Source organism: Myripristis murdjan, chromosome 18 (assembly GCF_902150065.1).
Source record: "Myripristis murdjan chromosome 18, fMyrMur1.1, whole genome shotgun sequence".
Taxonomy (NCBI): domain Eukaryota; kingdom Metazoa; phylum Chordata; class Actinopteri; order Holocentriformes; family Holocentridae; genus Myripristis; species Myripristis murdjan.
In genome coordinates, this window is record NC_043997.1 from 5,915,748 (window position 1) to 5,939,877 (window position 24,130).

Below are 24,130 nucleotides of genomic sequence, written 5' to 3' on the forward strand. Positions count from 1 at the left end.
GCTGATTTAAACCAGTTACAAAGCGTTAATTCCTGCAAACACTAGCAGCATGAAAATAAAAGTCTCTTGAGTGGCACCCTTATAAAACGATCAAATCCATAATATCTCTTCAATCAGTCAAAAACTGCTGTGAACGCTAGAGGTGTAGAAATAGACCAAAATACTTTTAAAAATATGATTTCCACATGATTTTATTTGTTTAATCATTTATATATTCATTCATTTATTACAAAGGAAGGCTTTCAAAGAAGTCAGTAGCTCTAAAAAGCTCTATATCTGAGATTATTACTCTTTTGCATCAGTGTGTTTTTTAGCCTTCATCCAGCTACACACAGGGCTGATAAATTGGTAATAACGTTAACTGTCCATATACACTCAGGTCATTTCCAGCCACCATGCTGCATAATGTAACAGGCTGGTCAACAGCGCCCTCTGCTGTTCACTTTTTTATTTTAATTTCTGCGTTCATTTTTCTTTTTCTCAAAAGAATTTAAAATGTTTTTTACACGCTTACAAACACATTTTCACGCTTTCACTCGAGGAAATATTAAAGAAGCTGCCCTCCTGCCTCTCATAAATGCATGACCTCTCCTGTGAGGACAACAGTGCTTGACAACTAGTTTCACTTTCATTTACAAGAACAGAAAAGGGCTATTTGTAAAATAAAAAATATATATATCTTTGACCTGGCCTCGATATCAGATATAACACAATTCATAACCCACCGTGTCTAATCTATAGCCTAATGCAAACTCCCTTTTTTAAAGTAACTAATGCGGAGACGTTTAATAACCAGCCGACAGTTACAGAAAGCGGGTCGTGTTCAAAATATGCACAGTTATCTTTTATCACAGTTATAATAGTGACATCATTATTATTAATAGCCTGAATTCCATGCATATTTACTCCACCCGATAATTAGCGACTTATATGGAAAATAATTTGCGGTTGAGAGAGCACACGGGATCCAGCAGAGCCGCCTTCGTTGGAAAAACAGGCGGTTACGTATTCATTTTGATTTATAGTAGCCTAAGTTCGAGAAAATCACTACAAGGAGCAATGTATGGATATGAGCTGGATGTGTTTTTTAAAGAGTACCTACCTCTTGCACATATGATGTCTATCACAGAGTCGCCTCGATGAAGGTGTATTAAAAAAATAAAAAAAATAATGTGTACCTTCCCCCTGGTCACCTGGAGCCGCTGGGCGGAAGTTTTCCTGTCTGTCTGCTGCCCATTCATACCCACATGTGTTACATTTCACTATTGAAAATGAAAATGATTTCAATTTGATTTGAAATAATAACAGCATTTTTTTTGGATTTGTGTCTCTTTCCCGTCTATTTGTGTCCAGATTTTTTTTTCTCAAATATAATACTACCATTATAATATCTTTGTTTTTACTTGTTTTTGGCAGTAAAAGATAAAAATCCCCATTGACCACAAAGTAAACATCCATATTGACCGCCCCCCCATCTGTATGAAATGGTTTGGTCCTGCAGCTGCGATGGCGCACTTGTCAGTGACGATGTGTTTATTTATTTGCAATCAAGAGATGCAGCAGCTTACAGTGAGTGACCACAATGTTGCCCAGGAAGATACAATCTGGGTTTCAGAAGAGGAAAGAGAGAAAAGAGAGAGAGAGAGAGGAGAGAGAAAAGAAGGGATATCAACCTCTTACTGACTTTTTCACCAAGAAAGGTGGGTAGCCTGTCTGTGAGTGGTATTAGCCTGTTAGCTACATGTCCATAGTGAAATAAGATAGGTAGCTACAGACTAGTGTCAGCCTATTTCATCAACATTTAATCAGTGCAGGGAAACGTTTTTGACATGCCAGTTAGCGTCATTGCAGGGAGTCTGTGGGCATTTCTCCGTCTCTCATGCTCTTTTTACCATAACAAAAAAAAAGAAATATTTATTAATTACATACATTTAAACACAAATTATTTTCTCACCTAATGATCATTATGAAATAAAATTAAATAAATAAATAAATAAAACACCCTATTGTCTGTACTGGATGCTGGACAGTTGGAAACAGTGAGTAGCTTACCTCAGCCTGCATGTAAGTTACAGACAGTATTAAGATTATCCAGTTTGATACATTCATATAGATTGAATTATGGCTGTCAATAACTGTGATACTGATAGGTGTTATGATAACACCCATCAGTATCACAGTTATTCATCCTCTTTGTCAATATGAAATATAGCACCATGGCAGCTCCGTCCATTATAACTTATTAATGCACTTCTGCAGGTATTATTTGGCATTTGGCATTCTGTACACCATTTAACTGTTTGTTTAATCATTTAACTGTACAATAATTTATACCTGTATGCAGGGGCGTCGTAGTGGGGGGAAAAGCGGGACTGATTACCCAGGGCCACAATGGGGGAGGGGGCCCTCGAAAGGCCTCAAATGAAAAGGTTGGCTATACAAGGGCCCAATAAGATTTCTTTTTATGGGGCCCAAGATCCCTGGCGCCACCCCTGATTTCCCTCTATCATACATCAACACCGCTGTGAGTATGTGCTTTTCCGTTTTCTCATATTAATATTTTCCTTTTCTTATGTGACAAGAAAAGAGTTCCTGATGTTGGTTATGAAGGCTATATATTTTCGCTCTAATAGTGGATAATTTATTTTAATATTCATTTACTTATCTTTATTTATTTATTTTATTATTTTTTTTTTTTTAAATCATCACATGTGTAATTACAGTAAAGAAAAGAGAAGTCCATGTCAGGTTTTCCACATATCTGATATGCCATGGCTGTTTGTTATAACCCACACTCAAGACACTTTTTTTTATTATTATTATTTATCTTCAGTCCTAGTGTGGGAACTTCCTCTAAACACACAGCCAAACTTGGATTTTGGACTCAGTTGACCTTTCAGCATAAATGATTAACCACCAGCAGCAGCATTTTAATCTACAGTTTATTTTATGAGGACACAGAGGATTGTTTGTTTGTTTGTTTGTTTTATCTCCTTATTGTAACAGAAGAGATAAAATGTCTCTGCTGTCCTGGGAAACCAAAGACAAGGACATGCTCATGAAAAAGCCGACAGTTCAGCTGTTTAACTGCAGGGGGCAGAATAGGAGCTTTTATTCAGGGTTGTGACACTGATCAGCCTGTGCCTGTGTTTGGGCAGGGTGGTAGAGGAGGGAAGGATGAAAAAAGGGACCTAAGGAGAGAGGAGAGGAAACTACCGGGCCCTCAGTGCCTCAGAAACAGACGACAGACACCATCCCATAACCAAAAAGTCGCTGCAACAACTGTGGAGCCACAAAGCGTCACAGCTACTGCATCGTCATATCAGTCATCCTACGTCCTGCAGGAATAAAACTCCCTAAACTCCTTAAATGAGTCCCAATACCATGAAGGCAGACCAAAATACCAGGCCAGTTTGTTCATCAGTTTCAGCACTTTTGCACCAACATGCCTTTGCATGGGTTTGCTCATATTAAATTAGGGAAAATACAGATAATTGTGCATTTTAAATGATTTTGAGCTGCTGTGGATTTGCAGTGGATTTGTTTACTGCTTGTCTTGTCTGTCACCACTCAAGAGGTGTGCCACTTTGTGCCACAAATTGCCACACATTTTGCACATACCAGTAAATCAGTAGTGCCACTGCAAAACGTAAGCTGCCATGCCATTGTTTTTTTATATTGTTTTGCCCTTTTTTTTTTTTACCATAGTTTATTAACGTCTTTCCTTCTTTGCCCTTTAACTTTGTAGGCACCTTACATTAAAAAAAATGGTGATTTTTTTTGGCTCCATCCACTGAAATGTTTGTCACACCAAAACACCAACCTGTTAAAACCAGAAGTGAGCTGCACAGGAAGAGGAGGTTCTCCCCTCCATCAGATCTGAGCTGATGTTAATTCTGATACTCAGACAGTCAGCAGCAAGACAGCATGGACGTCACAGCTGTCTGCCTCACACTGGGTGAGTACCGACTCCCTGCTTCTCCACGTTTCGCTGTGAGCTTTCAGAATAAGAAAAAAATTAATAGCAGGTAACTTGAACTTGAAAGATCATCCAGAACAAGGCTCATCAGCACTTAAAAGCAACTGATAGCAACTCCTTAATGTTTTCCAGATCTTTGTCCTATGTTGCTTGGTGCCTGGCTGAATGTGTAACTGAGTGTAACTGAAGAATTTTCTTGGTTCAAGTGAATAGGTCAAATTGATATGCAGCATATTTACATTTTTGACTTTCAGCCTCAGCACATGACCCATTAACAGTTTGCCATGTAGCCTGACTCCGATGAAGGCATCTGCCAGAGCGAGTTGGGTTTCTTTACCAATAAGGACATCTTTTAGAATATCCAGTGGTGTCCAAGAAAACTTAAATTTCAGTCTTTTCATGTGCATTTCAGGCATTCAGTATTCAGTATTCAGCTGTGAAGTTGTAAAAGTCAAAGTACTTTAACATTAATTACCAATGTTGTGCAAGTTACTGAAAATTAGTAATAAGTTACAGTCACTGGTTGCTTCGCTCAAAAGTGCTTTAAGTATTTTACCAGTCACTGTGGAAAGCATTGAGTTACAAAGTAAACTTACTTTTCCATTACTTTGAAAAGTCTGCTTCAATTATCTCATGAATGCACATGTAGCTGTGTCCATGTCTGTCTCCTGCAATTAGCTTTGTAGAGGCATGTTGTTCTACTCCGTGCTTCAGAGCATTACAATTACTGTTCTTTGATGTGGACAAAGTTCTCGCACCTGCATATAGACTATAAAAGAGATAGGTCGCTGTATTTTTGTCCTTGATCTTGAGGAGGGAAAAATAATGTCCACATGTCCAGGAGAGAAAGCTCACATCAACTGAACTGTTGGGCTTTTGTGTTCAGTCTAAAGCTGATCGACTGCTTCAGTTGTTCATTGCACCGCCATAAGGTCGAGTGACATTCAGTCATAAACCAGAAAACCCAGGAAACAGCATTACATGTGTTTGTCTGCTATCGACAAAAGTAACAAACCCAGTTGGTAGGTTAGTAATTTTTTTTACATTTCTTGAAGTTACAGTGATGCATTACTTCGATAACACCTTACTCCCAACCCTCAGTTTGATAAATATCTCTTTTCCTGTGTCTCTCCAGTGATGAATGTGTTGATTCTACTCGCTTCACAAGTTGAGCGTGGTTATTGTTCTCAAAGTGGTAAGTAGCTGATAGTTAACTAACAATTTAAGAAATTGTTTAAATTTGCTCAACTGTTTTGAAGCATGCCCTACTTCTCTCCATTCTCAAACCAAAGCCAGCTTGATTTACATCATCCCAAATGTGAGTTTACTTCTACAATACCATGTATAAAGCCTGAGGGGTTGTATCTGTGGGTGTTCACTTTTTATGCTTCTCTGTATTAAATGATACCTGAAGCAAAGGAACTCTTATTGTGAGCAATGCTTATATATTTTTTATATATGTGCTTTCATCAGTGATAGCAAACTAGAACAACCAGGGCTGCACTTACAGGACCACATCCCTAGTAATGTTTAACGTCACCACTAGGAGGCTCCACTATCTCATTCCTGGAAAAAGTCAGTAAGTCAGTGAGGGACATACCAGTTTCTAGACCTTCCCCCCTGGTAGGCGTCCAGCAAGAAAAGACAAGTACTTTGTCTTTTCTTTTCTTTTCTTTTCTTTTCTTTTTTTTGCTAACATTAAAAATGTATTTCCCTTTTTTCTGATTTCCACCACTATTGCATTTTTTGTCTTGGGGGATTGCAAATTGCAGGAGAATGGAATTTCTATATCATGGCCTGACAGTGGCACTAGAGAAAAGGTCATGAGGTTGCTAAAATTGACAGAGCTCACCTTTGTGGAGTGTGATTTCCAAATATTTTGGCAGGTATCCCAATTGATTTTGAGATATGCAATTTGACATTTTGGCCAAAGGGTGAGACTAGAGGAAGTGTGCTTGAGTCTTCAAAGCCAAGAGGTGAGCCAAGATTGGTCTCCGTCCATCCACCCAGTGCCTCTACTGAGCCTTTGCTGCCTGTTTTAGACAAAACTTGGGGAAATGATGGATTTTGACTCTCGGTTCTGGCATTTTGAATCAAAACCTGAGTCCTGGCAAAGATGTTTGTTTGGCATTTCCAGATTGATTTTAGGAAGTCTGAGCACAACCATCATGCTGGTTGTTTTGCCCTTAATTTATGTTTTTGTGGTGCCATTACATTGCTTGTCAAGGTTTGATATTGACATCTAATATCAACAAAATGAAACTTATTGGCCCACCACAGCGCCACCGACAGGCCAAAAAGTCTCCAAGCATCAAGCAGCCATGTCCAACATGGCACATAACATGCACAAACAAATAAATTAATAAAAAAAAATAAAAAAAATAAAAAATGAAATAAAATACTAAGGTTCATCATTTAGCATTGCTTAAGTCTAAAGGAAATTGTTTGTAATACTTTGTTTTGTCATCTACTGACTTAAAATCTCCATCAAAGATACAACTACACTAATTTGTTGGTTTTTAGCCAACAATGGATGTTTAATAAATATTTTAATATAATATCGGTTGTGCTCTGTTTCTCTCAGATGCAGCTGTTCTTCATGTTAATCCAAGCAGGCTCCAGCACTTCGAATACGATCGTGTTGTTTTTGCTTGTGTGGGGCTTGGTGGCTCCTCTGGATGGAGAGTGTTGAGGAGGATCAGCAATGCAAATGAAGTGCACTCCCCAGAGTGTAAGATGTCCACCTGCATCATTGAAAATGCCTATGCAGTAGACAGTGGAGGATACTGGTGTGAGAATGAGAAGGGCGAGAGAGGCCACGCTGTCAACATCACTGTCACTGGTATGTTTAATCTCAAAGAGTGAAGTAATCTCCAAAGACGTTATTTATTCATTTTAGGAAAAATAGCTACCTGAAGTCTATCTTTCAGCATTTGTAAGATCAGAAATGACTACCATCAGTCAGTTAAATTCAGTCATTCAAACTTTATTCATGTAGCATGTTTGATAAAATTCAATCCTACACAACATGCTTTACATTCTTACACACCTTTCACAATCGGCCATGAATGTTCTGCAGAAATTACCTATAGGCTATTATACACTACTCACAAAAAGTTAGGGATATTCGGCTTTCGGGTGAAATTTCAGGATGAACCTAAAATGCATTATAACCTTTACAGGTGAACTTAATGTGACCTTCTGTAAACTCTGAATGCACATGTCCAACTGTTCAATGTTTCAGTACTTTTTGAACAAGTTGTTGTTCTCTAACAAGGAGTTTAACGGCAAAATTCACATCAGGTGTTTGATGCTCCAGCTCATTGAGGTCGTATCATTAGGGAACGGCTGCTGGAGACTGGGGTACCTCAAATGGAGTGGCCTGCACTTTCTCCAGACCTGAATCCCATAGAAAACCTATGGGATCAGCTGAGTCGCCGTGTAGAGGCTCGGAGCTCTGTACCCCAGAACCTCAATGTCCTGAGGGCCGCCCTTCAAGAAGAGTGGGATGCCATGCCTCAGCAGACAATAAGTCGACTTGTGAACAGCATGAGACGTTGTTGTCAAGCTGTAATTGATGCTCAAGGGCACATGACAAGTTATTGACACTGACATTTTTTGTTGTGGTATATCCACCACTGTTGTTGGCTTTTGTTTCAAGAAATTGTTTGAGATGAGGAAATCACCAGTGCATGCTTCTACTTAAATGCCCTACTTTCATGATATAATATCACTGTAGCGTGAACTTTTTATATTTTCCATAAATTTCACCCAAAAGCCAAATATCCCTAACTTTTTGTGAGTAGTGTATATCCACTTATCCAGGAGTGCAGAAGGTCTTCTATACAGTGCACCTCACAATACAAGTAATGTAGTAAACTGAAAGAATAAAGTCAAAAGACAAACAACCATAAAAAAATTTGTGCAAATATAAAATATATAAAAGTACTAAAATATATTTTTCTATCATGTGGTTGTCACTTCAAATGTATTATGGTTTGATTTTTCCTGAGTAGGATGAGTAGGATTTGTCATTGCAGTTTGCAAACACAACATTCAAAGCTGGCCCCTCCTTCCTGGTTATGTTAACTGCCAGCAGCAGGTTTTCATTTCTGAGAATTGCAAATGAAAGCCGTTGCCCTCCAAGGAAAAAATAGGATGGCCGGCACATACCTGTCCAACAGAAAATAGGCCGCCACCATGTCGCTCTTCATCCTCATCATCTCCTTAAGTCCATTCTGCCTCTAACTCTTTGAGCGTCAATAAAGGAAAAATGAGCCATAATCTTTAAAGTGAGTTCACATGGTGGGAAAATTACATTCTGATGGTCTTTTACCTGTTCTTACTTGTATTTAACACTACATCGTAGCTTTTCTCTCCCACATGACTGATAATAGTCATGTTTAACATGAATAAATGTTTCAAAACACATGTTGCTCAGTTGGCTCAGTGATCCTGGAGAGTCCTGTCCTCCCTGTGATGGAGGGAAGTGATGTCACTCTGCGCTGTAAAACCAAGACGACTCCCTCCAGCCTCATAGCTGATTTCTATAAAGATGGCGTCTTCATCAGTAGCAGCTCAACAAGAGAGACGACCATCCACAATGTCTCCAAGTCTCATGAAGGTTTCTACAAGTGCAGCTTCTCTGACTCTGGAGCATCACCAGAGAGCTGGCTGGCTGTCAGAGGTGACACATCACAGCGTTTCCAAGAAAATATTTTTCCTCTTTCATGGTCATATTTTCTAAATATGAAAGAAGATGCTATTAACTCTGATTTTGTCAAGACCCATCATTGGATGCTTTGCAGAGACTCTAGAAGCTTGATTTTTCAAGAAAAACAATCTTAAAACTCACTGCATTAAATGGTTTCACGAAAACAAATTTCACCCTAACCCACAGAGTCTCTTGGCCTGGGTAAAGAACAAAGCACAATTGTTTCTGTTGCATCTGAATGGCATGATGTCTTGATGAATATGTATGGTCATGGAGATTTTAAAGGTTCATTTTATCCAGCCAAATGATAATGGTCATATTAATGATAAGCAGCAACAACAACAACAGAAATACTAATAATAGCAGGATATGTTTTAAAACGTAATAGCCTTTAAAATTGTTCTTTTTTTCTCTCCTCCTGCATCACTGTTCACCAATTTTCTGTTGTATATACCAGTCAGATCATTTATTAAAACCATATTTTGATGTTGTCCAGGCGGCGCTGTGATCCTGGAGAGTCCTGTCCTCCCTGTGACAGAGGGAAGTGATGTCACTCTGCGCTGTAAAACCAGGACGACTCCCTCTAACCTCACAGCTGATTTCTATAAAGATGGTGTCCTGTTCAGGAACCACTCTACAGGAGAGATGATCATCCACAATGTCTCCAAGTCTGATGAAGGTTTCTACACATGCAGGATCTCTGGCTTTGAGGAATCACCAAAGAGCTGGTTGGATGTCAAAGGTGAGACACATATTATATATTATAAACAACACTTTCTGGACCAGTTTTAAAAATGCTTGCAGTATTACTATACAACTTGAAAATGAGAGCAAAGGAGTGGCTTCCATTGTGACATGAGCCCTGCACACAATAGCCTCTGCTTTAAGAATTCATGCTCCCATCTAACCTCTCCTTATCACCTTTGACCCAGGTAAAGAACAAAACCAAATTCTTTCTGTTGTTCTGCAGCTTAATAACATGATAAACATGTGCTGATATGATTGTGGAAATGTTAGTGGGCTTTTGTTTCCAGCTACAAATCATGATCATGTCAGTTAGAACCATAGTGGAAATATTTGCTTTCCCTTTAACAATAGGGTAAATTCCTAAATAAATAAATTCTTCTTATTCATCAGAAACAACAACTGTTCACACCTCAACCAGTGAACCAGGAGGAGGAAGCATCAGAACAGAACAAGGTTAGCTCAGTGGAGTGTGTGGCAGAAGTCACCATTATATTTCTCTGTTGAATGTGAAATTCCATTTACAGTTATGTTTTTTATCGCCTTTTATTCAGTATTTGTTCCTAAAATTGCTTAGTAGAACCAGTTTCACAAAAAAACACCAAAAAAATCACACCTCACACATCCAAAATGTTGCCAACAGCAGGTGCATTTAGGCATGAACACACACATGGATAATTTCAGTATCAAGAAGTTGTATGTTGCACCATTAATCCTTTCTGTCCTCTGTCCAGCATTTGACACAGACGTTCAGTCCTCCCCAAGTCAGTTCACTTTGGTTTGCGTCAGCATCGTATTGGCTGTTTTGGTGCTGGTGGTGGCACTGCTTCACTGCGGGAAACACAGAGGTACTGAAAAAATCGCCACACATAAATAAATTATATCCACAGGAAACTCTGGCATAAATTAGTGCCAGAAATTATGTTTAATGGCCTCTTCAGACCACAGTTACAAGCCCGATAATGACCTGAGACCCAGATGACCCATATCGGGGTTATCTGTTATTGAGAATTCCTCGTATCCTTCATTCCACACAGTGTAAAAGGATGAACTATAACTGGGTGTGGGATGCCTCATGACATCCTGACATAAGACTGGCATAACAGAATTTGTTTGCATTGCATTGCCGAATTTGTTTGCATTGCCTTCAGACTTTGGATGGTATGTTCACAATGAGTTCCGTTCATTGTTATCACCTCGGGTCGGGCAGAATTCTACATAACAATATTAATGCCTGTCCTGTCAAAGATTTATCATCTTAAACTCTTGTGTTCATACTTGTTATTATGTGCCATTATTCCACCACACTCAAGCATGTTGAGTCATATGGGGCTGACTATGTAAGAATAATGATATTTGATCCCACATTGCCTGCTCCCTCAAATCCAGTTTTTGGTCCAGGCACATTTTCTTTTTCCTCATTATCCCAAACAGAAGTAGGAAACTGGAAACCTGCTCCATGTTCACAGTGATCCATGATAATCATCTATTGGGGTGATGATTATGCCCATGGTGTTGCTCTCTCCTCCAAACACAACAAAATGTTTAGCTAAATGTTTAGTGTGACATTAACAAACTCAAATGCTGTATCATCTGGGGAGGTCATAAAGCAAGTTTTGGTCCTTAAGATAGGGAGGCAGATAACATCTCCTAATGTTTAGGAACATTAAAGCCATTTTGGCTGCTCCTAGTAGACCAACAGCCTATTAACATACTTTTTGTTTTGGTTCAGTTTTCTTTAGTGTTTTGTGATTTCTTAGGACCACACCAAGGTTTATTATTTCTTTGGTGGAGGTAACAACAGAGACTTGGGGCCCTATCTTGCGCCAGACTCCCTAAACCCGTTATTTGCAGATTTAGGATTTAGGAAGAGGCGTTCCCCCGTGAAAGTTGCTATCTTGTGCACCTCCCGCTATCCGCAAAACACCTGCGCTACCCGCTATATTATGCATAGGCGTGTTTTGGGCGTTACGCCAGTTAAACCAATCACTGTGCCAGGTGCCATTGCCTTTAAGGGCAGGCTGCGCTATCCTAAATCCTAAATCCTAAACCCGTGATGGAGAGAGGGAGGTACATTTTCTCAGGGCTTCTACTGAGGCTAAAGCAAGTTGGCTTTATATATATACACTATATTACCAAAAGTATTCGCTCACCTGCCTTTACTCATACTATGAACTGAAGTGCCATCCCATTCCTAACCCATAGAGTTCAATATGATGTCGGTCCACCTTTTGCAGCTATTACAGCTTCAACTCTTCTGGGAAGACTGTCCACAAGGTTGAGGAGAGTGTTTATAGGAATTTTTGACTATTCTTCCAAAAGCGCATTGGTGAGGTCACACACTGATGTTGGTCGAGAAGGCCTGGCTCTCAGTCTCCGCTCTAATTCATCCCAAAGGTGTTCTATCGGGTTCAGGTCAGGACTCTGTGCAGGCCAGTCAAGTTCATCCACACCAGACTCTGTCATCCATGTCTTTATGGACCTTGCTTTGTGCACTGGTGCACAGTCATGTTGGAAGAGGAAGGGGCCCGCTCCAAACTGTTCCCACAAGGTTGGGAGCATGGAATTGTCCAAAATGTTTTGGTATCCTGAAGCATTCAAAGTTCCTTTCACTGGAACTAAGGGGCCAAGCCCAGCTCCTGAAAAACAACCCCACACCATAATTCCTCCTCCACCAAATTTCACAGTCGGCACAATGCAGTCTGAAATGTACCGTTCTCCTGGCAACCTCCAAACCCAGACTCGTCCATCAGATTGCCAGATGGAAAAGCGTGATTCATCACTCCAGAGAACGCGTCTCCACTGCTCTAGAGGCCAGTGGCGGCGTGCTTTACACCATTGCATCCGACGCTTTGCATTGCACTTGGTGATGTGTGGCTTGGCTGCAGCTGCTCGGCCATGGAAACCCATTCCATGAAGCTCTCTGCGTACTGTACTTGGGCTAATCTGAAGGTCACATGAAGTTTGTAGCTCTGTAGCAATTGACTGTGCAGAAAGTCGGCGACCTCTTTGCACTATGCGCTTCAGCATCCGCTGACCCCTCTCCGTCACTTTACGTGGCCTACCACTTCGTGGCTGAGTTGCTGTTGTTCCCAAACGCTTCCATTTTGTTATAATAGAGCTGACAGTTGACTGTGGAATATTTAGGAGCGAGGAAATTTCACGACTGGATTTGTTGCACAGGTGGCATCCTATGACAGTTCCACGCTGGAATTCACTGAGCTCCTGAGAGCGGCCCATTCTTTCACAAATGTCTTGTTTCACAGTCTGCATGCCTGAGTACTTGATTTTATACACCTGTGGCCAGGCCAAGTGATTAGGACACCTGATTCTGATCATTTGAATGGGTGAGCGAATACTTTTGGTAATATAGTGTACATATTATATATTATATTATAGGCGAGTTAATTCGGGAGGTGGAGCCACATGTGTCCAAGTGGACGTGTCACAAGGTTGTACTGATTGAGTAAAATCCCTGGGCCACACCACAGACACACAAGAGGCAGAGGTGGAACTATGTGTAAACTAATTTATTGACAAGGTAGATTGGGCAAATAAAATATTAAAAATAAAAATATAGCACAGCTGCTGGCTTATGATAAAACAGTAAAACGTGCTGGCGTAAGTGTCCAATTAAAACAGTCTTTCCTCTAAACAGTCTATATGAGTAATATACTCAGTCCATTCCGGTGGCGTCCTGGTATCAGTCCGACCGTGTGCGTGGCGAGGCTCCGTCGGGGCGTGCGTTGAAGCCGCCTGGGCGCGCTCTCGTAACAGCCCAAACTTTAGGGATAGCGGATAGCGGGTGGTCAGGACCACCCGCTATCCGCTTTGTGTGGATGTGTGTGCGCAAGATAGCAACTTTAGGGATAGCGCATGAAACACGCCCACGGACACACCTCCAGGCGCAAATGACGGAGTCGGCATAACGGATAGCGGGTAGCGTGGGCGCAAGATACCGTTTAGGGATAGCGGAAGTTCCTAAATCCGCAATTTGCGGGTAGCGGGTAGTGGCAGCGGATAGCGGGTGGCACAAGATAGGGCCCTTGATCTAAACAGACAGAGACTTAAGTAAATTATGTACCATCCATTCTTTGAATTCTATGACAGAGATGTAAAACTGTGTGTCATCAACATAGCAATGAAAAGAGACATTTTATCTATGAATCATATGGCCAATAGTAACATATAAATGGAAAATAAAACAGGACCTAGTATTGACCCCTGAGGGACACCACAGGCAATCACAGCTGACCATGTATTAACGAATAGAGACAGGAAAAGATTTATTTGGCAGGTAGGATGGGACTCATTCAAGAGCATTCCTAGAAAAGTACCACTGGTCTAATCTGACAGTAAAAATTCTGTCATCAGTTGGTTAAATGCAGCAAACAGTGCAGCAGTTGTTTTCTTCTCCTGTATTTTCTGTTAATGGCACTTTTTTTCTTCTTATGTACTGCAGTGGCGGTCTGCTTCTCCTCACAGACACGAACACCTAAATCTGATTCAGGTGAAGACACTCAAACAGGTGAGGACAACAAACATGTATCAGCATATTGTTATAATTTAAATTTTATAGAAATGATCTTAGCCTAACTTCCTTCACCATTACCCTGCAAAAAATGTTTTTCAGAGCTAAATGTCAAGCAAAGTGAAAATATATCACCATGCTATATACTGGACTTGTACTGGCCTACCCAGTACATAGTTTTTCCATTTATGTAAATATAGATAAAAGTCTATGAGATGACAATGTTAGTTTAATTTGTTCACAGTGTAAAAAGGGGTATTTTTTTAACCTATGTATATGCCTGTCTGCCAAACTGCCTCTGTCACCTGTGTTCTTTATGTTTCAGACTCTGGAGAGGCCAGTGTAGCGACTCCAACTAAGGCAACATATGGCATTGTCAAAAAACACATAACGAAGAAAGGTATTTTATTTGACATTTTGGCACCTTCATTATTTATTTTTTATGGCACCTTTAAATGTATAAACTTACAGGAAAAAGAGAAAACGTAGGAAACCATAGAGTCTATGGTTTCCTCCTTTAAAAACTGTCTATGGCATAGACATTTATATATTCATACATTTATACATTTATAGAAGCATGTATGTGTAGATGTAGATGCTGTTGTGATGGTAGAGCTGGCGATATGGAACCAGGACAAATCATCAGAGATGGAGTCCCAGGAGTCCCAGCCATTACTGTTGTTCCTAAAGCAGATATGTTCCTTAGTTTTACTAATATTTAGGGTCAGATTGTGTTCTTGGTACCACACTACATGCACCAGTCATGCTCATGTAGTTTTCATTTTGCAGCCCAATGCAGCCCATTTAGTCAAATGAAACAGAAAAAAATCTCTTATCACAGTTCACTGTCTATAAGTTCATGCTTGCAACACCAAAGGCTGAGAACCACTGAGGTACTTGGCCTGACACTTGTGAAGCATTTTCATAGTCTAAAAAAAATTCAGACTGTCTCGGGCTGGGTTTTGTTTCAGCTTCTCTGACACAAACCACACGAGGAAACCACAGACAGAAAAAGTTCACGGGGCCCCTCACTGGGCTCTGTAGCAGCGTTAGTTTATGTAGTTTGTCTTATGCAGTATTAGAGGTCATATACTGTCATGAAGCTACACCATATTAAGGTAAACAAGCAAACAAAAACCTGAAAATGTGTTTAACAACCAAACATGATGAATATTATCTCTCTCTAACACTCACTCCCTCTATCTATCTATCTATCTATCTATCTATCTGTCTGTCTGTCTATCTGTCTATCTATCTATGACACACTATCCTTGCCTCTGCCAGATGAAAATGATCCTGCTTACTACACTTTGTGCCCAGGTGAGAATCCACAACGTTTAATTTCATTTACGACAGTAGTTTTATATAGTGCCATAAGAATTATTTACTACCGGTACCACTTTTTCCAAAGAACACTGTGCAGCAATCAGACCTCAGTATGACTGAATAAGATGAGCCTTGAAGCATGTTTGGCTCACTTTCTGCAGTTTTGGCAAATTGGCGTTGAGCATGACGAGCTTGAACTTTCTCAATGGAACTTTTGGTAGGGCTTTGTTGCTGCAATACTAGTGGAACGTTATGAATTCTTGATACAAATATAATCTGTTTTGGGTGACGTAACCCTTTAATATAATATTTCAAAGCCAGTGGCAAAGTTCTGAAATCAGGCTGAGATGGTTGTACTTTTTTCCAAAGCAAAATCAGGAGCATCCAGCGATTCAGCAGGAATGAGTCCCTCAGCGGGTACCTGCGCTCTTTTGGAGGATCGCTTCTATTCAACTATCCAGCAGGTGAGACTGAGGTTACTAGTACTGAACTTATGAGGCTGATTTCCCACCTATAGTTTGCTTACCTTGCTCCAATTCAGGTGCAATGCTGCATTTTCATTAGATCTGGTTAGTGGCACACAGTTAAATGGGTCGATCAGCTACTGGGTGGTAATTTTACAAGCAACTCTGGTTGTTTTGGTGTTCCAACCAAATAAAAACAGTTGAAGCATGACAAGGAATATGAGTGACTGTGAGAATGCATTTGTGCTTAAGTGCATTTCCAAGTGCTTAAGTGAAATTGGGATTCGGTAGGTTTCGGTTATTAGTAGGAGGTGCCGGACCATTTGTTCCCACTTTAACCCCTGCTCTTGACTCATTTTAGCAGCACAAGCAGCTCTGTCTGGCTTGCAGATTTCACCCCACAAAGCACTGTGTTTTTGGCCGATGGTTACTTTCTCATTTGTAATAATCGAAACCAGAGTTTAAATGGAATTGGACCCATTCCCAGCTTTGGTAGCAGGCCACAGTTTGAATGCATGACCCTGCCTCTCCAAACACATCAACCTACTGGAGTGAAAACACCATGGTGTGATTTAACTTAAAGGGACCAAACAGGGTCGGTGTGAAAGCAACCTGAAATTGTTTTTTCAAACGACTTCCTTGGGTCTTCTGCATGAGGGAGAGGCAGGAAAGGTGGTGGAGGGGTAACTTGTCATACACTGTAGCTCATGGGGACAAGTTAACTTGAATAAGCCACAATATTTGACCCACCAGAGCAGCGCTTATAACAGCATTTTTAAAAACATACAGTGAACTAAAGTCAAATGAGAAGGCCGATTTCAAGGACAGTTTTTCAAAATTACGATTTGAGAATTCATGCCTGATATTCATTAGTCAGCATTTCAAAGCATAGATGTTCTTACACTTTAAAATTTCACTTTCTTGTTATCAATATTTAATTGAACCTTCATGTTTGTCAAAACGTGGATTAGTTTGATTATCTTACAGTAACGCAGATCACATTTGTTTGAAGATCAAAGGTCACATGATTCAAGAAAACTCCTCAAGCAAGTCGAGTTGTACAGCAAAAAGACTCGATCTCTCCATGTTTATTGTTGTTGTTTTTATCCCTCATCTTGAGAAAAATATGATTTTACGGCCAAAAAGAAGCTTAATTAGCTTGTTACCAGTGAAATATTTTGCAGTGCAAGCTAATTTTTTACACCCTTTGTTACATCAGTTGATGTCTGTTGTGTTTGCATTTCCTGTGTGTGTCACAGGTCGCTGAAGGAGAGACGGCTAACTGAGGGAGAGCAGAGGGACTTTATTTATGCTGCGTGCACAAAGATGAAAGTGTATGGAAGTGTAAAAAAACATATATTGTGTTGATACTGTAACTGAGTAACTTTTCTAGAAGTCTTTGTAAGTCATTGATGTTTATTTTACATTTATTCAACTATGTTTTGTAAGATTTGAAACTACTTCCATGACAGAATAAACCTTTGTAGTGTCTGATGGCACCAGAAACTGTCCAGTTACATATTTCATGCATTAAACTCCATAAACATGTGGTGGAAATATCAAATTAACTGTAAAATTAAATGTTCAAACTTGTCAACAGTAGTCAGTAAACTATCTTTCCAGCTTCAGTGTTTGTTGCTTTATTGATTATTGTCTACTTAATTTACTAGCCCTGCTAGTAACAAGTTGAATATCTGACAAGAAACATCAGTGTGGTGACATGAAGACGGATGGAAAAAAAATACTGCATGTGTTTTGTGCATTCATAGGTAAAATCAGAACAGGTCATGTCACATCTATGAAGAGAGTAAACATTGCTTATATTCACAGTTATCAACAAGTGCTGCACGTCTGTGGGCTGTTCAAAGCATGTCTCAGTGGTTTACATCGTCAGTTTTCATCTGCAAGCTCTAAATATCACGCTGCATTAGGCTTTATTTTTAAAGGCGTGCTTTTGTTTTTTTGAGGTAGGAACACTTAAACCACTTTGGCTTTTCCCCTACATCACTGTTTCTGTTCCGGAGGACAGCGGTCACAAGAGCACAGTTGGTGCATCCTCGAAATAGTCACTATGTATCTAACAGCAAAGCCAACATTTGCCTTGAACCAGTAATAACCCTGATGTATTAAACCCTGTTGTGACCAGTTAAAGTCAGACGTGTTCAAAACCCCCTTAGGTTAAGAGGAGCTCATAGCAACGATGTAGGTGTATAAATATTTATGTAAATACAGCACCATCTACTGCAGAGTTCTCAGTCTTTTTGAGTCATGACTCTTTAAAACAAACCAGTACCTTCTTGCAACAACCCCGTCACAGGCTGCATAAGCAAAGTGGTGAACAGTCAACCTACAGAATGACCATTTCACTTACTTGATTATCAGAGGAGGTGTCACATTTTAAAACTAGTCAGCATTTCACAGGAAACCAGAAAAAGTAGCAAATGAAAAAATAATCATGATAATTTTGCCTATTAAAAAAAGTTTTTTTCTTTCACTTACGTCTTAATCATCTTGCATCACCCAAAAATGATTTCACAAGCCCCTGATGGGTCCCGACCCCCAGTTTGAAAACCACTGATTTACCAAATAAAGTCAGGGAGGACATTTACCTGCCTTTTCGGAAGCTACCACAGAATATTAAGTATTTAATTCCAAACAACACACAAGATGGTACTTATTATGATTTTTTCTACTCCACACCATGCTATACTTTACTTTGTACTTTCAAGAATTGGACAGGGTCAAATTGTTTGTACAGGACACATTGAACACATTACTATAACCATTACAGAACTGCTGTTGTAAGCTGACATGAACAAGGAAGAAAGATGAATCTGTGACTCTCTGGTTTTGTTTTGTCTCCATCTACACACAACGAGGAGAACTGCAACAACGCAGGAAGACTCTAGGAGTAGCTGGGAGGAAACCATCTGAGAAGATAATAAAGAATATTTATCAACCACTCCTGCATGAATACTCTTACCTTGGTGGCCTTGGCAATTCTTATTTTTTAAAACCTTATGTTGTTATCTTTCTTATGTGTCTATATTTGCTTTATCTTATTTCCTCTTCTGTGGTCATCTTTTATTTTGGCTTTTTAGTATTTTCCATATCCACTTATTTATTTGCAATATGAAGGTGGGTTTCTCCTTTTTTTAGTGACTGGCCCAAAGGAAGAGGTGACTGGTTGACTTGTCTCCGTTGTGCTGGGTAATGTGGCAGGCTGTTCAACAGCGCCCTCTGCTGCTCACTGCTTTACCGTCATGCACAGTGTGTGAGAACTACACTTTGACTTTCCCTTGTGCCTAAATGACCTGAGACTTACTTGTGATTTTTAAATTTGTTTTGTAGTCCAAGATATTAACATACACATCTTTTATAACCTGCCATTTCTGAAGTGGAGATTCATAATGACCTGTACCAACTGATATTGAGAAATTTATGTTGAAATGCTCAGTAGAGCTTCTGATTTCAAAGCCAGCAGAGGGTGTGGAAGCTTTACATGAGGACATCATTACATTTCACATTAGTAATGATGCACTGATAACCTGGCAAATTACTGTTGGTTGTGAGGCGATGTCCTGCTAAAGTTGTGCTGAACCGCCTTTGTCCTAAAAATAGTCGATAATATGTGCATTTCAACTAAATATAGCAGAAATCACAACTTGAACAATCAGAATTTATTTTATTTTATTTATAACAGTACATTCCTGCTCCATACCTTTTACTCTCACCGCATAATTACCAGAATCCACTGCTGTTCAGGGTGGAAATGTCTCTGAAACAACATTTAGACCATCATGTGATGATTTTTATTGCCTGATCCTCTCAGATGAAGTCATTACTTATTATAGTTATTATAGTAAGTTATTTGTACTTTTATTTTTGTGTAGTGAAAATGCTATTCAACAGTTTAATCTGAGTACACAAACTGTGCAAATAAGACTCCATGTCAGGTTTTCCAGACTTTCATTGTGGCCGCCCTCATATCAGAGGTGGACATGGAAGACTTAGGTTACAGTTCAGCTCAGTCACTGCAGGGGGCAGTGTAGCAGATACTATTCAGGAATATGACACCTATCAACCCGTCTAAGGCGAATGAGCATGCTTGTGTATGTGGGAGGGGAGTGAGACACAGAGAAAGGGAAAGTAAAAAGAGGAAAACAACTTGAAAAAATGGCATGTCTGTTCAACATGTCTGCACACTATGTAAAACATCCCCCATAATGTCATCATGCTGAGATGTCTGACCATCTCGTCGACCAGGGGCGGATGCAGTGATTTGAGGGCCCAAGAACAACACAGCGCGGACCCCGCTCATGCCTCCCACCACCCATTCACATTGGTCTATATAATCACACCTGCCTAAACAATCAGACCTAAATAATAAATAAAATTGTACTAACTTTTGCACTAGGTTTTTTTCTTGGAAAGCATATTCAGTATCTTTTGGGTGTGACTATTGGAAGTCCTGTGTTAGGAAAAAATATATAAATTACATCTCATTTACATGCGGCATTGGGATCCAATGAGGCCACAGGCAGATGCCAGCCTTTCCTAATGGTAAAGTCTGCCCCTGTTCACAGCCAGCTCTGATTCATTACCAGGGAAACATGTAATCATGCAGAGTTACCCGGGTGCTACAAAATATCACTCCAGAAACCAGTAAAACTGTAAATCAGTCATCGTATGCTGCAACAAGCTAGAAAGCTTTGAAGAAACAGTTAGAAAGATGTTCCTGCATAGTGAAAGTCCCAGACAGCAGTCCCTGGTTGCAAGTCATTTTCAGTTTTCTTAAATGGCAGCTATGTGCTGTGCGGTGTATGAGGCACTCCTGCTCAGAGTTTGGAGACTTACTGGCCTGCTGGTGGCACTGTGGTGCCCCAATCAGTTTCATGTGAGAAAAGCCAGATCTCATGAAGCTGCATCATCTCCCCCAGGGTCTGTCAAAGTAAAATTGGGCCATTGGTGTCTGAAAAGGTGTCTGCTGCTTGAAGTTTGAAGACTTCAGGCTTGTTGACGGTGCTGAGTTGGAGCATTCAGCTTTATTTTGTATCAAAAAGCCCAATATGTTCTGGCAGCAGAGTTGAAGATCTCAAGACTTATCAGAACATGCATCTTAAAAATGCACTTAGAAAGGTTAAGTGTGGGCATTAGGGTCAATTTAGCTTTGGGCATAAGAGATGGTTAAGGTTAGGCAATGATTTGGTACGGTTAGGGTAAGAATGAGTTAGGTGTTTTGTTGACATGGGTGTTCCTTGAGGTTCTAGAGAACCTCTGGCTTTCTCTGGACCTCTTTCTACTACCCAAAGGTTCTTCAAATTTGCCCGTGCAGTGTCCAACATATTGCGCGTGGCCTTGTACTCGCGCTGCGGTCGGACAATCAGGTTTTTATTGAAAATGCTGGTCCCAAGTATGAAAATTAGACGGACAGAGGCACCAATCCACAGTCCCATCCCTGATCTTTGATTATAGGGACTAAAAGAGGGATGAAGACTTGTCACTGAGCTGCAGAGTAGTATTATACTGTCAGTTTAGAGCTAAGGTTGTGTCATCTAGGATAAATGAAAGGGTAGACAAGCTAGAAAACAAAAAAGATCAATATTAGTACTGTCAACAGACCAAAGATCTGACCACTGCAGACAGAGAAGGCCAGGAGAAGCTCTGACCAACTGTGCTGCTAGAAAAGATAAGAGCATCCATCATTAACCACTTTAATCTGCTTCTGACATCAGTTCAGCTGTTATGCAGCATGTTTTTCATAATATTAACTGCAAAAAAGAAAACAAATCCAGCCCTCATAAGTTATCTCAGTCAGGTCGTTATTCTGACTGACTTCCCACGCTCAAACAAGCCGGTAGCTGTCTAGGTAAGATCATGTTTCAGCCTCATGAAGGCCACGATCACAAAGAAATAAAAACGAAAACATGGCTATTCATATGTTTTTACATTTTAGTAATGTAGCAGGATAGTCTCTTCCTCCTCCCCTTCCCCCTCCTTTTCGCTTGCTCCACACCAGGTGTGGGTCATCTCGCGGCACTAATTGCGGGGTGGAGCCGCTAGCCTTTTTAACTGCTCCGGTGTGTGTGTTTGCTCAGTGTGCTACCTTGTCTCCCTCGGGGCTGGCGTCCGCGTGTGTCGCGGCGTTCCATGTGTGTTGAACCGTGTGGCGGTTGGCGTTGCCGATTTCCCCAGGTCTTCTCCATCTCTCCGAAAATTTGAGGCTGTCGGCTGGCTGCGGCTGTGTGGGACTGGAGGTTGTCTACGCTGTTGTTCGCTCTCTCCAGCGTTTAGCTGCGGCCTGCTGCTCTCCCTCTCCTCCCCGGCGGAGACGCTGTGCCTGTGCTCTGTGCTCTGTGGCACGTTTTGGCCTGGCTGTGCGCTGCGGTGCTCCACTCTCCGGCGGTCAACGCTCTGGTGCACCGGGACTCTACTGCTGTCTTGTTTGGGCTTGTCTTGTATTGCTGTGTATGCTGCCTTGTCAATTAGTTCATCTATTGTCTTGCATGCCGCATGTTTTGCACAGCCGCATTTATATTGTTGGCTCCCACTGTGGCCGCAATTACGCCACTGTTTGTTTTACCCTGTTTGTTATCGCCAGTGACTACTATAAGTGCCGTGCTATGATTGGCTGATCTCCCGCACTATTGTACGCGGGGACGAACTGCAATTGGCCCACTTTTGGGTCAGTCCCAGTAAACCCTGATTTATTATTTATTTACTTGGTGTTGTATATTATGAATATTGTGTTTTGAGTTTATTATAATTCGCTCTGCTTTATTTTTGTTTTTTTTTAATGTTTTTTTGTGTGCTTATGTTTGGTTTGTGTGAGGTTTAAGTGTGTTTAATTCATTGTTTATTCCTTTGGTTGTTTTGAGTTTTTTTTCTTTATTGTGATTGCTTTGATTTCCTATGCATACTGGTACTGGTGACCCTAAGTGATATTGTTGTAGTGGCCGTATTACAGTATTTGAAAAGATCTGTGTCACTGTTTGTATTCGACCTTGTTTTAATATTGTGAAAATCTATTTTTATATTGATTTCACGTCTGGTCTGGGTGCATTACGAACCTGAATTAAGTTCCTGGGGGTGAAATTCCCCCAGGTGGCGTTGTCGAGCACATTTAAATTTAAGCCTTATTACATCATTATCTTCCAACCACCCGTTTTGCCACAACTTGGCGTTGGTCGGCAGGATGCACCCTTAGACACAGACGTGATTTTATTTTTAGGAATTTTTTTTATTTTTAAACTTTTTTTAAACTGAGAATTGTATCTGTGGGAGACTGTTTAGTATAGCAAGAGACAAGACAGCAGTAGCGGTCTAGACCTTTAACTTACCTGTGATTCTAGGATTCCATTTGGTGTGAAGCTTTGGTACAGCTTTTTCCCTGCAGTTATGGAGGAGGAGACACAGCAGCTCAGAGACCTGGTGGCCCAGTTAAGGGCAGAAAATGAGCGGCTTCTGGAGGGTGTTGCCCCCCAGGCGGGTCCCAGTGTGGCTGCTTCTGTCCCTCCTGCCGTGGCGGGCGGTGCCCCGTCTGCCGGCCCAGCGGTTGCTGAGCGGTTGGTGGTCGTGCCCAGGGACCGCAGATGCCCCATGTTCAATGGTAAGACTGGCATTGGCATAACTGAGTGGGTGGAGGAGGTTCAGGCATGCATGCGTGCACGCCATCTGTCCATGGTTGACCAAGCTTTCTTCATTTTTGATCATTTGGAAGGTGAGGCCAGGGAAGAAATAAAGTATCGCGCCAGTGCTGAGAGAAGCGACCCAGCTAAGGTCCTAGCAATCTTGAAGGAGCTGTATGGTTGTGCTAAGTCATATGTCACCTTGCAGCAGGCTTTCTTTTCTAGGAAGCAGCAGGAGGGGGAAACATTGTTGGAGTTCTCCTTGGCTCTGATGGCTCTTATGGAGCAGGTGAAACAACGCGCACCTGATGGTTTGCTTAACGCAGCAGTCCTGCTTCGTGATCAATTTGTGGAACATGTCTTGGACAGTGCTCTTCGCCGGGAGCTGAAACAGTTTGTTCGCCGCCAACCCACTGCTACATTGTTGGAGGTGCGTGGGGAAGGTATGCGGTGGGAAAGGGAGGGGTTCCCAGGGGGTGCAAGGGAACGTAGCCACTCCCTTCCATCTATGTATGGCCTGCAGTATGGGGTGCAGGGTAGTTCTCGGCCAGCTTCTCCTGTCTCTTCACATGGTTCCGAGCTTGGTGAATTGAAAGAGCTGTTGAAGCGCCAGCAGGAACAGCTCAATCAACTCACTCGCACTATTGCCTCCATGCAGACTTCTCTTCCGCCAGCTCGATCCTCTCGGAATGGCCCGGTGACTTGCCGTCGTTGCCGCCAGCCTGGTCACTTTGCCAGGGACTG

At 41.0% G+C, this 24,130-nt stretch overlaps 1 protein-coding gene across 1 annotated transcript in view; it reads left to right on the top strand.

Moving 5' to 3' along the window:
• Positions 1 to 17,386, top strand: part of LOC115376199 (Fc receptor-like protein 6) — a 47,517-nt gene extending 30,131 nt beyond the window's left edge. The window contains exons 4-11 of the mRNA XM_030075691.1: positions 9,373 to 9,435; positions 9,831 to 9,893; positions 10,172 to 10,285; positions 13,900 to 13,965; positions 14,294 to 14,368; positions 15,253 to 15,288; positions 15,664 to 15,758; positions 17,018 to 17,386. Coding sequence (XP_029931551.1) covers positions 9,373 to 9,435; positions 9,831 to 9,893; positions 10,172 to 10,285; positions 13,900 to 13,965; positions 14,294 to 14,368; positions 15,253 to 15,288; positions 15,664 to 15,758; positions 17,018 to 17,044 — 539 coding nt within the window. The 3' untranslated portion in view covers positions 17,045 to 17,386. The remainder of the gene's footprint in view (positions 1 to 9,372; positions 9,436 to 9,830; positions 9,894 to 10,171; positions 10,286 to 13,899; positions 13,966 to 14,293; positions 14,369 to 15,252; positions 15,289 to 15,663; positions 15,759 to 17,017) is intronic.
• The last annotated feature ends 6,744 nt before the right edge of the window (positions 17,387 to 24,130 follow it).